Source organism: Spermophilus citellus, assembly GCF_964194105.1.
Source record: "Spermophilus citellus genome assembly, chromosome: 3".
Taxonomy (NCBI): Eukaryota; Metazoa; Chordata; class Mammalia; order Rodentia; family Sciuridae; genus Spermophilus; species Spermophilus citellus.
Genome location: NC_138184.1, coordinates 218,993,254 through 219,007,224, shown reverse-complemented (window position 1 = coordinate 219,007,224; position 13,971 = coordinate 218,993,254). Strand labels below are relative to the sequence as shown.

Here is a 13,971-nt window from a genome sequence, read left to right as displayed (position 1 = left end):
GGGCTTCGGCAAGTAAAATTTTTAGATAGAGCATGAAATAACTATCGTTGAAATATTTAACAATATTTAGGAGAAAAGAGATATCTGTAAAGGTTAGAAGTTAGACAACGTCCAGAAATTCAGAAGGGGCAACACTCCCTCTGCTGGAAGAGCGGGGAGGATATTTTGTATATGAAATCTGAGATTATTCTGGATCTTCAAGAATCCACTAGGGCTAGACATGTATATTTAAAGCTATTTCATGAGATTCTGGTACAACTCCCAGAGAAGAACCACTAAATACATAAATTTAATATATGCATTCCCAGATGTCAAAAACTGAAGACTATAGAAAGAATTAAAATTTGATTTTGTACAACTCCCTTCCAAACCCTCTTCTCTGATAATATTAGCATAACACATTTGTTTTTCTCCAGCTCTAGGGTTGGGAGGGCAAAATGAAAAGTGCAAGATAACTATACAGGCTGGGTATGGTAGTAATCCTAGAGCCTTGGAGGCCGAGGCAGGAGGATCTTGAGTTCAAAGCCAGCCATTTATTCAAAACATTTTCCTCCAGTGAGTGCTGAAGGTTCCAAATATGGAAAATGGACCCTACATAAGTCACTGTTAAAACTAATATGTTTCAAATATTTCAGAAATAAAATTTTGGCGATCTAAATAATAATAAAAAATGCACAGAGGGCTGACTGTATCATTCAGTAGCAAAAATCTTAGGTACCATGTTGGAATACCTAGGTCTGTAAAGAGTAATAAGTACAGAAACCCAACCTAATGCTGTAAACTGGGTGAATATGTTTGGGGAACATTTGGGCCAGGGCTGGTACACACACACAACACACACACACACACACACACACACACACACACCAACATATACATTAAGTTATAGTAGGAGAAACAGTTGTTAAGGTTAACTTGGAAGAAGATTATGATGGATATTAAGCACCCTATTAGTCAAAGAGTTCAGACTTCAAGCAGGAAGCAACAAGTTAAGATTGTCATTTGGGAAAGATAATTTTGGAGTCAGTGTAGACAATATCCTGAACCTAAACACTTACAGAAAAAAAACAACAGCTAGTGTTGCATTAAGGCATATTATTCCTAAAATCAACAATTTGAAAAATTAAGCTCATAAAGGAGCTTCAAAGCAAAGGATGGGTCTCTAAACTTCAAAAAAAAAACCTCCAAGTATATTTAAAAAAAATTACATTTTCAACTATGCGATGATATAATGTGAACCTCTTTAATACAGATATAACCTGCACTTTTAAAATAAAAAATTATAAAGGGAAAGTGAATGATATGGAATACTTGAGGTTTGTAGGAAAAGGAAGTTTTGGAACCAAGTTTCAATCACAAAAAATGAAATGGATTCATGGGAAAAAAGAATGGGAAGTTGAGGTTATAGGAGGCTGAACAGAGGATCCCACATCTAGAAAAGAAAGTAAGTGAGGCAAGAACTAAAACTGCACTTAGGTGGTCAAGCCAAGGCAAATAGGGTGACCAGCTGACCCAGTTAGCTCAGAATTGTGTTTTTCCAAGAGATGAGGTTTTCAGTACTAAAACTAAACAACAGCCCTCAGAGGACCTGACAGGCTAATCTCTTAGGCTACCACGGTGGAAATTCAGAGATTCAGGAGGTTCAAGAATACAGGTATTGTCATGATCTTTCAAATCTATCCGGGTGCAGCCCCAGATCAACATCTTCTTGAGAAAGACCCGCAGGCAATCCAGGCAGAGTGTGATGACCCTATCACCATACACACATCTCAGCACCTCTGCTCTCCACACTCCCATGCTGCTGCAGCTGCCTCTGGTCCACTGATGGTTGCAGAATTGGATGATTTGAAAAATGTTAAAACACAAATCACCAAATGAGCAAAAACGTAAAAGTAAAGTGAGTTTGGTAAACTGCTTTCTCCTTGAGGGGGATGGTGTTGCCCATCAGAAGTCGTAGTGAACCAGTGTGTAAAGAAGAACACTAGCCCTGTACTCACCTCAAGTGTGTGTTCAGTGCAGGCTCCTGCAAGGGCAGGATGTAGCCCCCACGGACATGAAGGTTTATGTGGTTGAGAGGCGCTGCTAGGTCCTTCCAGACTCCCCTGGCATTAGTATTTGCACCCTGTGGGATGAGGAAACACAAGATAAGGAAGAGGACACGTTCCGCCCTGAACAGTGCATCTGGAAGCAGCCTCCTGTACCCCACTGAACGTGCTACCTGCTCATCAACTCAGCACCACCTGATGGTAACCTTCTGCCTTCCCTCAGCTGCTGTGTGAAGTCCTGTTGGGCTGCTTTATGTCTAGGAGGGTCCACTGCCTTTCAGCATGGCTACAGTACATCTCACTTGAGGTCCTAGTGTGGATAACAGCCCACCTTCATCCACAACCTCTTTCTGAGGCACAAAGCACAGCTACAGGAGGCTGCACAGCCATTCCCTCACCTCTTGTTGGTTCCTCACACACTGTCCACAATCGCATGTCTGCAACTGCTCCTTCACCAAGTGCCTCCACAGTCGCCATCTGTCCTCAGTCTCCACTCCCACCCACCTAACCAAAGGCTTTGCTTCCTACTTCACAGAGAAGATCAAAGTGAGCTCACATACTTTGTAATTCCTCTTCTTCTACTCCATACCTGAGTGCTCATGATTGACATCTTTATCCTTCTCATGTGAGAGTGGATCCCTTGTCTGAACCAATCTCTAGAAATCCTGGGGGACCTTCCACATTTTCTCAACTAGAGCAGGGCTGCTCAGTGTTGGCACTACTGACATTTGGGGCCAGATCATTCTTTATTGTGAGGATTTCCTGTGCTCTTTGATGTTTAGCAGCATCTTCAAATTCTACCCACCACACCCTAGAAGCCACTGGCTTCTCCCCCACTGTGACTTTCCAAATGAAGCCACGCATTGACAAATGTCCCCTTGGACACAAAAGTCTAAGGATGGTTCCATAGAGGTAAACAGAGTGGATATTGAAAACAAATAAAATGATGTATACTTTAATAGTTTATTTACAAATAGATGAAAGCCACATTTGGCACGGGGGCAGATTTTACCAATATCTACTGAACAACAAAGAATAGGGTCCAAAACATGTGAACATTAATTAAAGAAGCATTCCTTCATTAATCCCAACCAGGGGAAATTCATTTTTAACAAACATTAAAGTGTTCCTTTTCTCTAAGTAGTTTGCCGCATCATTTTTTTATCTTTCCATTTCATTCCTTGTACCTCTCTTTCTCCACCTGAAGCTGTATTCTACTATAAACATAGGGTAAAAGAAGTCATTCTAGGAAAATTGTTTCTTAGTTCTCACATTTTGCTTCCTTTAATGTGGTACACATACTTATTTCAAATGCATTAGTGTTTATAAAGCAAACAGTAGCTCTTCTATATAGTAAGCATCATGGGGAAATGTGTCCAGGATTCCAACACCTACAGCTCAGTACAGTGCTTGGCACTTGTGTAAGGCAGGGGCCAGTAGGAGAACTGTGAGATGCCAGAAGTGCAAAATGTAGGGAAGACCTCACACCCCAGGTCACACAGTCAAGCTCATCCACACAATGGTAGGCCACACTACAGTGGGTACCCAGGGTCCTCCCTGGTTTAACCCTACCCCAGGCCCTGCAGCAGAAAGTCCCAACACACTAAAACAACTGTTAGTGTATAGCACAGTCCACATGCACACTCAGGGCCAAGGCTAAGCTCAACTAAACAAAGTTGGCTGCTCTCTGCCCTGAAAGTCCTGGCGGGAAAGCCCACAGCAGAATCCAAACAGGTTGCCACCCAAAGAACAGACCCACAGGCAATAAAGAAGGGAAGACAGTAATGAGTGCTCCAGAAGACATAGAAGAGAGGACTGCGCTTCCATTGCCTCACCCTGTTTTCACACAATCCCACTGCAATCCCTAGGATGAGAGGGGCCAGCACATGTGTTGCTGCCCACCTTCTTCCCCATTTCTAGTCTCCCACATCGTTCTCCTCAGGAAGTCAGAAGAGGAAGCCTGACACCAGTGTGAGGACACTCCTCAGTCTTCTTCAAGAATCATCTGTTTTCTAAAGGAACCCCCATCATGGAAAACTAATTCAAACACCGTGTTCTTTCATCTGGACTCCAGGACACAGGCCAACCCTACACAGCAGCCTTCTTCTCCGTCTTCTTTGGACAATGCCTCTACACCTACTAGATTTGCAAGTGGAGGACCTGGTCTGTGGATCCTTTACACACTGCCTCATAGTCCACTTCCTTAGGTAATTAATACAGCGTTACTTTGTTTCAGCATCTATACTGTAGAAGAAAAATTTGAAGTAAGAGAGAGGGTGAAAGAATTCTCTATATATTTAGGAATTTTTCAGTAGGGGAGGACAAAAGTAAAAACTATAGCACAATTTAAATAAATTACTAGTGTTTCAGAACAGGGAAGAGTGAATGTAGAAGAAAAGACAATAAATGGCATGGATTCCCACAACAAGCTGAGTGAGAAACTAGATGTGCTGTTTCTCAATGCTCCTGTGAAAGAGTGGACTTTGCCCATGTGGAGGAGAGAAAACCAAAGCTACAAGGTTGTAAGCCACTTGTAAGAGACCATACAGCCAACTTGTTCCCTGAGGTCTATCAGATGTAAAATCTTTGTACCTACATGTTGCAAGGTGGAGAAATATTGAGAAAAACTTACTGTGTAGTAATCATACCAGCGGGCCTCGGGGAAATAGGCATTCACATTTCTGGCATTCTAAAATTAAACACAAACAAGCTGTGAGCATGAGGCACTGTTCTCAAGACCTATGAAGCAATACAGGCAGGAAAGGGATAGCCAGTTTGTGGTGGCCGATACCCATCTGTCTCAGAGCCTTAAAGATCAGCACTACTGAGGAAGTCTTCCATTCTTCAACATTTCAAACACAAAAATAACACACAAAAGTTCACAGTCCCAATACAAGGGGCTTCCACATAAGCCTTAGAGATCTTGGAAGTCACGAACAAGAATTATATTGCCTCAGAGGCTCACGGGAACATCCCTCTAGAAGATAAACACCTAGGGGTAGATGTGGATCAGGAGAACACTCTGGAGGCAGAACAGGTTTGAGGAAGGTGTGATCTCTTGGTGTTTTAATGAGAATCCTAAGCTTCCATGGAGGAAGTGAAGACATGGTCATTGCTGCCTGCAGGACCTCGCACAAAAGCAGGGCAAGGCTGGAAGAGGCAAAGGAAGCCTCACTGGGCTGGTAGGGGTTCTCAGGAAAGCCTGTTTCCGTGGTGACCCTGACCATGATGGATTCTTCACACTGAGGCCCCATCTAACCCTGGACTCCTATTTTAATCAATAAAGTAAAATGATATCTCAATACATCATAAGGCTACCATTTTTAATTGATTGTCCAATAAACCTGAACTTCTAGGAACTAGAGGAAACTGAGGCCAGAACACCTATGTGCTGCACTTCTGCTCAGAAGGAGAGGAAGACACAAAGGTAGAACAACACCCATGTCCCGAGATCAACACGCACCAGGCTTCTGCTCCTGCCCCTATTCACACACCCTCACACCTGGGATCACATCTGAGGCCTCCATACTCACAGCCTGCAGCACGGGGCTGACAAGGAAGGCTGGACCCAGCAGGAACTGATTATCTATGTCCCATGTCACTGGGTCTGACACAAACCTGGGAATGGTAAGAAGATGTCACAGTCAGAGTCACAGCCCAAGTCCCCATGGAACAAATCAAGTTCAGAGGCAGGTCTCCCCTCTAACTCCATTTTATGTAATCTGTAGTCTTTGTCTAGATTGATCAGGAATACACAGGCTTCCATATTCTATATGTCAAGTTACCTTGACATCACAACTGGTTCAGATATGATTAGACACTTAAAAAATTCTCCACTGTTTCCAGATGGCACATTCAAAATGCAAGGAAGGCCCTCAATACTTTCTTTATGCTGTAAACTCATTTGGCTTTAATTATTTCAATAGCTACACCACATACAGAGTTCTTTGCATGCACAAGTTAGAGAGAAATCAGGCGGTGTTGCATCATTCTTCACTCAATAAATAGCCTTTCTCAATAACACATAGTGTGAATAAAATAGAGTTCAAAGTGTAGACTCTGCTTGAAGAGCTTATGACAAAATAAATCTTATCTTCATTGAGAAGAATTTTTTGCATCAACTGCCACCCTACAAAATCAAATAAAATGCATCACTCCCTGGGACCCCAGCTGGACACTTACTCGTGCAGAAGAGGCCGCACCACAGTGCTGCCCTCCATGTGCGCCTTGAACATCAAGGTGTACAGATATGGCAACAGGGTGTATCGGGTCTCCATCACACTCCTGGAAATATTCACAAAGGCAGCATCCCAGGACACAGGGTCTTGTCTCTAAGGAATAAAAGCAAAGGTGTTCAGAGCCCAACCCAGGGACCCTAGGGGACAAAGAAGGTAAAGGAAACTTGATCCAAGTACATCACACACACCTAAGCTAAAGGTGATTAAATACACTTAATAGTCCAATAATAGTCAGTGAGGATCTTCCAGGAGACCTCATGGAACTTTGCCAGAAGAAACACTTCAGGGATATACTTGGAGCAATCCTTCCTACACCTAAAGGATCCTCTGATAATCCTGAGTACTTTGGCAATTGTGAGGAGCTTTGATGGCTTTGAAAATCTCCCAGGAACAAAGATGGTCTGGACTGTGACTCCAAGGTGAAGGCTGCACAGCATGTGAGGCAAAGCACGTGAGGAAGGAGGAAGGGCCTACCCTGGTGCCAATGGTGTTGTGGTTCCTGGAGAAGGGGTAAAAGGCTCCCAGCTGCATCCAGCGAGCACACATCTCATACTCAGCATCTTGAAAGAACCCACAGATATCTGCTCCCGTCTGAAACCAGAGGAAATGAAACCAGCCTGTGGGTGATTGCTCAGGGGTGTCAGAGTCCTCTTAGGGATGAGAGCAGCAAAGGTCACTTACATAGGAGATGCCAAAGAGGCTGAACTCCATCATGCCTGCAATGAGAACCACGGCTGTCAGGAGAGGCATGTGTGCGCCCTGCCCTCTCCTCCCTCCTTTCCCAAGGCCAGCAGCTCCCTTCCCTGCAGCAGAGGCCCCTGGGAACAAGCCACACACCAATGATAGATTTCTTCAGCTGGTCCCATGCGGCAGTATTGTCTCCCAGCCAGTGTCCTCCCCAGCGGCCAGAGGAGGGGAATGTGGAGCGGGTGATGACGATCCCTCGCTGTCCAGTCACCTCCTGCACAGCTCTGGTTGGAGGGGAATGTACAGGTGAATTGAGGACACAGCAAGAAGAATGGAATACGGCTTCCCTTTCCATGAAAAGAACAGAGGACATGGTAACAAAACGTTGGTTAAGTGAATGGCGGGAATATGGGAAAGTGAGCAATGGAGAGGGTCCTACTGACCGATGGACACAACACCACCTTCATGGTGTCTTAACAGGGATTTCACCATGTTTCAGTCCCACTGGTTACCCAGAGAGTAAGAAATCACTGAATCCTGCCACTTACTTATTATCTCTTGGTTATCTGTATTTGTGGAATAGGAGAGAATATCACTTTATGGGATTTTTCATAGGATAATTTCTAATATTCATTGTGTTTAAAGGATGTGGGCGGCTAATTCCACAGAAGGTCCATTTATTGTACATTAAAAATGGAAAAAATACGCTAATATGGAAGTTTCACTGTTGAAGAAAAGCTTAGATATGTACAGTCCTTATGTTCCCTTTACCTCATGTAACTAATGCGTTTAAAGAAGCAACTGCACTGTGTAATACTAACTGGTGCCATCACGTGAGTCTCCCCAAACAGAACTACTACTTTCTCACTTATGGGACATATCCTGTTGAAAGTTGACTTCCTACTTATAATCACAGGGGTTAGCCCCATGGTTAAGGATTATTGGTTTCAAAAATAAAACTTGTGACAGAGTTACAATTAAATGTTCTTCAATCTTGCAATGGGATTGCTATGAAAAGCTTACAAGTTATGCCCAGCACTATGTGTCCCCACAGGCTGAGCGAACTGGAGAAGGAAAACAGTGACTCACTCATATGTGGGTCTGGTCTGGGACCACCCATACAGGCTGTGCACATCATAGTGTCGCACGCGGGAGCCATCTGGAAGGATCTGCTCACTCTCCATGCACAGGGTCTTGCTGCTTAGGCCCCGGTCCCTGGACTCCAGATCTGAGGGAAAAGATTTGGGAAGGTGAAAACCAGCCCTGAGACTTTTAGTCCCTGACCTCTCCTTAAGGCATTTAACTACACATCTTAAGATGGACTTGACTTCACCATGGCCCCACCCATGGGATTGTAACTAAGAAAAGGGCTTTCTAGACAAATTCAGGAAATTTGCCCAAGAGATCCAGAAACATGCACCAAAAAGTTTGGAAAAGGACTTGAAATGTTTAGTTTCTGGCCCCCAATAAACCAAAAAACTCATAGGGCTCTGCTGGTCAAGATAAACCTCTGGCTGTTGGGCTCAAACAATGATTATCTTCCATCTAGCCATGGAGAAGCCCAAGGGTCCTTACGTGGCATGTAGGGAGGACGGTTCAGACTGGCATCACTGCAGCCTGCAGGAACAGCCCCATTCACAAAGCTCGCTGGTTCATTCATATCCTAGAAATGTCAGACACAGACACTGCTTACTCTTAACTGAGAGACTTCTTGTCAATTGAGAGTCAAGGGAGTGGTGAATACATCATTCACACCAGTACACCTGCTCCTGTGTGTGCTTGCCCAGTCAGGCTCATGAAATCCAGATAAGAATTGGCTAAAAAAATAATGGATCCCTAAAGGATGACTGACTAGAAGGTCAAAACAATACTCCCTCAGGGTAAATTCTTGGCAATCTCTGTAGAGGCATGACAGAGTGAGTTACAAGCTACAAGGAATATCAGTTCAGGAAATGCAGCAGAACATATCCAAAGTCTTTCTCAGAAGTTTACTATCACCTTGACTAAAAGTCTGACTTTCATACGGTAAATCACACCAAGTTAAACACACACACACTTACAATCCACATGCCATCAAACTTCAAGCTCCTCTCTGGATTCTCTGGATTGTTGTACAGTTCTGCAATTTCTCTCTTCCACCACAAGGCAGTTGAAGTACGGAAAAAGTCAGGGAAGGCCACATAAGCTCGGTATTCCTATAAAAACATATATAATTCACTTTCCCAAACGAATATATCTGACAGCAACAGGCACTTTTGAAGAACCTAATTAATGAAAAGACATGCACTACATCATGGCAGAGAATGAAAATCTCAATAGAGCCTACCTTATGTTCTTGATTATTGAAAATACATTGAGGGCAATGAGGAGAATTATGGATGAATTTTACACATTTGAAAATGTCCATAATCTGTTTCCTTTTCATGCCATCATGAATGCTATCAATTGACACCCTGACTCACTATCCCCTGCTTCAGATTCCCAACCTGCTCTTTCTATCCTGCCTTTCCCTTAGTTCTCCCAAAGATCCTGCAGGGGCCAGGGAACAACTGTAGCTGGAAAGGGCGGACACCACAGGCACTGTACCAGAGGAAAGGCAAAGAGCAGGTGGCATGGCAATGTGTCATATCCACTGGCAACATGGGAAAGGGGAGAGATTACATTTCATGACATTATACTGGCATTCATTACTGTTCTATGGCTTCAGAATCATGTGAGCATTGCAGTTGTGTGTAATATAATTTGGAAGAATTTAAGGAGGAACCTCAATAAATGTCTCCTTTTCTGCTTCTTTCATCAAGCAGGAAAAGCAATGTCTTCAACTTAGCATGGAAAGTGGATTCACATATCAGTTCTTAAATAGATTGTAAGGTTTTTAGATCAAAGACTTTGTCTTATACACTTTTGATTGGTCTTTATGATCCCAATAAGGCAGAGCTTAGAAACTCTGTCATAAGAATAAAGGAATGATAATAAATGTTCAGTATTTAATTTGGGAAGAACATCATTCAGTAGCAGCAAATATTCATGAATGTCTACATATTCTATGTTGTTTGTTGGAAAACACTCTGATCCTTGGTGTATCTCAAAACAATTGAGCCTCCTCTGTGGTAAACTCTGCCTCACAGGATGTAATGAGCTAAATAATGCTGGAGAATAGGAAGAATCCCCTAAGAGGACTTGATATAGGCAAGCTCGAGTTGCTTGTATAATGCAAAATGGTGATTGGGATCCATATGTCTAGATAAAAGTCAAATGAGGAACACCAATAAGAAAACAGTAATGGATCATCATGCACAGGTCTGGTTCTCAGAGGACGGAAAGGGCAAGGGGCCATATCACTGAGATTTTGGTTCCTTTGTTAGGAAATGGAAATAGAAAAGTATGGAAATAGACACAGAATCTTTCATCACAAACAGAGCTCCAGCTATGGCCATCTCAGAAACCATGCTATGTGTGGAGAGTGGGGATTAAAGAAATGAATCATGATCAGCTGTTTGAGAGACAGAACTGTATCTCCTGTAGGATACATGTGGTAAATTAGCCCAACCATGGTTTGCTAACTTTACTAAATGCTGCTTTAATGATCCTTACCCATGTAGTAAAAATTCCCTCCCCTTCGCCAAAGTGCTATCCAAATTCATCTCTTGCCATATTGCTTCTGTCCTCAAATTGTGATGTTCACATCTGCACAAAAGCCCTCGGAATTACTTATTACAATCCATTGAATGATACTTTAATTCAATTCCTAGATGCCACAACAAACTTTCTGAATCAAACAGTGAGATTCAGACTCAGAAATCTGCTTTTCCACTGCTTCATGGATGTACATTTACTTGCATATTTGCTTACATACTTGCTTGTTTATATTACCCTCAGGAATGCCAGACCTGAACATCAATAATCTCACTTTAATTCGTCTCAGCACAGGGGTACTACTGATTTAATGGTTATAATTATTCTAATTACCAATAATTTCTTACAAGCTATCTAATATATTTTTTGGTACCCAAATGAAGCATTTTTCATCAAAGGCACAATTTCACATTGGGTTCAAGAGAATTCTTTGTGAAGAATCCCCTGCTATTAGAGGTAAGAGCATCCCTAGTCACTGCCCACCAAATATCAAATGATGCTCCCACATCACTGACATAAACAAACAGCCACACAGAATTCTGAATCTGCTCAATATGGAAGCCCCAAATGGCTGATGAACTGTGTTAATTCATGAACTCATAAGGTAATAGCCAATCCCTTCAATAACGAAAATGACCTTCTACTAAAGACAGTGAACTTGTGTGTCAGATTGGCTATGGCATGATTTGATTCTATGTCCTCGTGGGCCACCTGGATCACTAAACCTCAAACAATCCTCAGTAAGAAATGAAAAAACAAGTATTGAGGTTTTCTTTCTTATTTCCTTATTAGCTAGAAAGTAGATACATACACAAATAATAGATGAAAAATTAATACTTAAGTGAATATATAGGAAGGAGAATGAGGGAAAAAGAGAAAGAGTGAAAGAGTGAGAGACAGATAGATAATGATTCAGTACTAGTCAATAGAAAAAAATAATCTTGAATTGATTTTGAATCACTCCTACCAATCTGCCCCAGTGAGATTCTATTTCTTTTACTTCATCTATGTACTGCTAAAATTAAGGATGCAGAATATAACTGCCAGATAATCTGAACAAAAATATGGGTATCTAATTTTGATTCTAGAGGGCTACTGTTAGCACCTGGGAATCAAAAGTCACAGACCAACTAGTACTATTCTCCCTCCTGTGTCCCAGAACTGAGCCCTTGGTCCCCAGAATGTCCTAGTCCTAATATCAGTCTTTATCTCTAAGAATGACATCTGGCCACTAAAATTAACTAGTCTGGATAAGGCATGAACATGTGGCCTAACTGTGCCAGTTCCATCCCTTACTAATGTCTTTCTCTTATCCCTCCATCCACTGACTAGGATCCTCCAGTATAGGAAATGTCCCCTAAGCAGAGCATTCACCCCTGAGATCCTATAGAAGCTAATAGCAAAATTTATAGATACTGTACATTGTTCCCACAATACTATTTTTTTCTGATTAATCCTTGACCTTGAGAGTTTCAAGACATTACAACTTATGCTACCTCGATGTCCATATAGAAGCCATATTCTATGGCCCCTTGATCCTTGGTAGGTATCCTTGGTTCTACTTTCTTTGACTTCTCAGTACTTTTATAAATACTCATAAGCTTCACATGTTCTACTATAATTTCTGTCCAGAAAGAATAATCATTGCTGAAGAGTGGATAAAGAGGTAACCAGAAAATATTGGTTCTCCTGAAGAGGCCAGATACCACCCTGACAGCCCTGCTCAAAATTGTTAGAGAGCAACTGATAACAAAGCAGACAGGCTGCATCAGTTCCCTTGGTATACTTCTTGGCCAGAACCTCTGGCTGAAGTCATCATGGACCAGTGTGGAACCATGTATTCTTTCAAGCAACAAATACTTAGTAAAGCTAGAAAGAAACCTGGGTCAAGCAGCATGGGACAACCTCATTGCAATCAAAAACCTGCTCCCAAGGGTAAATTTTTAATCAATACTGGAACCTGAGAAGTAAAAATAAAGCTGGGAGACCCAATCACTAAAGGCAAAGGTTAGAGATATTAGTTAAAAGGAATACTCAAGGCAACAACAATAAGAAACTCATTCTAAGAAAAGATTGGTCTTCCTTGAAAGTTTCATTCATTGGAAACTCAATAGGCCTATGAAATCAGGTGGGTTTGAATTTTAAAAAACCATTGTGTCTCCTAAAACCATGGACAAATAATTTCACTTCTTTGTCAGTTAAGTCCCATAGATAATAATACTTACCTCCCAGTTAGACATTAAACAAAACTGCATTTAAACTAATTCACACAAAGACTGAAACACAGTACACCTTTCCTAGGTGCTTTTCCCTTGCCTTGCCCAAGTCTTTGGCAGGGCATGTTCAGGATAGTGGGTATGGGTTCCATTCCTAACAACCTGGCCTTCACCCAACATCCACAAAGGGCTCTTTACCTCCACTTGACTGTCCCAGTCTAGAGAGCTGTTAACAACAATATCAGGGTAATCAGGCCACACCTGCAGAGAGAAAAATATTTAACAGCAATGCACTAGGCAATTTACCCTAGTAGGATTGCTAAGACTGTCAATCACAGTCCTAGAGTGTAATAATATTTTTGATTATCACGTAGGGTTTATCAATATAAAAGTGAAATCCACAAAGTCTTTAATATATCAATAAATACTACCTAAAAAATGGAAACTACTGACATCAGTATCCACAAGAAAAGGGTAAAACACACACAAACACACAAACTATGGCCCTCTCCCACGATGGAGATGAGTAGTCACCACTTAGATCATACCTTTCCCCAGACAATGCCTCCACCATTTGGATATTTGATGAAGACATCATCCTCCACTCCCCGAGTGAAGGCAGGATAGGGCTGAGTCTCATTGCCAGAAATGGCTGGGTCCTGCAAGCAAAGCACAATTCAGTAGGCAAAACAAAGAGAGATTGACAAGGGACAGAGAAAAAGAACTTCTTCATTGGGAGGTCCCTAGCTTCCACCTGCCCTCTAGAGTTTCTGGGAATCTCTGGAAATATACTCTTCTTATTGCACTTGGAGTTCTCTGTTCTTCACATGGATAAAGGGACAAGAAAAGTGGTTCTCCACCAAAGCCCAGTCCTTCTCCCAACACACTCCATCCACACAGGCACAAAAGGACTCACCAGGATGAGGATGACCCGCATCCCATCAGCCCTCATGCGATTGATCAGGGCTGGAAACCCAGCAAACTTGGGGCTGAGGGTAAAGTCCAGCTGGCGCTCCATGTAGTCAATGTCTGAGTACTGCACATCCTGGGGGAGGACACAAGGAAACACTGGCTGCTGATGCTGAAAGTCCAGCTCCAGAGGAGAAACACTCTCCCCTCCTGATGGTGAATTCAAATGGCTTCCTTTTG

At 42.4% G+C, this 13,971-nt stretch overlaps 1 protein-coding gene across 1 annotated transcript in view; it reads right to left on the bottom strand.

The window, feature by feature from the left end:
• MGAM (maltase-glucoamylase) overlaps positions 1–13,971 on the bottom strand; it is a gene marked incomplete at its 5' end in the record, with an annotated part of 191,181 nt that overhangs the window by 91,283 nt on the left and 85,927 nt on the right. Inside the window, 13 exons of the mRNA XM_081284046.1 lie at positions 1,998–2,122; positions 4,678–4,734; positions 5,579–5,663; positions 6,228–6,376; positions 6,758–6,874; positions 6,965–6,999; positions 7,121–7,254; positions 8,060–8,198; positions 8,546–8,633; positions 9,031–9,165; positions 13,021–13,083; positions 13,371–13,481; positions 13,739–13,867. Of these exons, the coding sequence (XP_081140172.1) occupies positions 1,998–2,122; positions 4,678–4,734; positions 5,579–5,663; positions 6,228–6,376; positions 6,758–6,874; positions 6,965–6,999; positions 7,121–7,254; positions 8,060–8,198; positions 8,546–8,633; positions 9,031–9,165; positions 13,021–13,083; positions 13,371–13,481; positions 13,739–13,867 (1,367 nt within the window). The remainder of the gene's footprint in view (positions 1–1,997; positions 2,123–4,677; positions 4,735–5,578; positions 5,664–6,227; positions 6,377–6,757; positions 6,875–6,964; positions 7,000–7,120; positions 7,255–8,059; positions 8,199–8,545; positions 8,634–9,030; positions 9,166–13,020; positions 13,084–13,370; positions 13,482–13,738; positions 13,868–13,971) is intronic.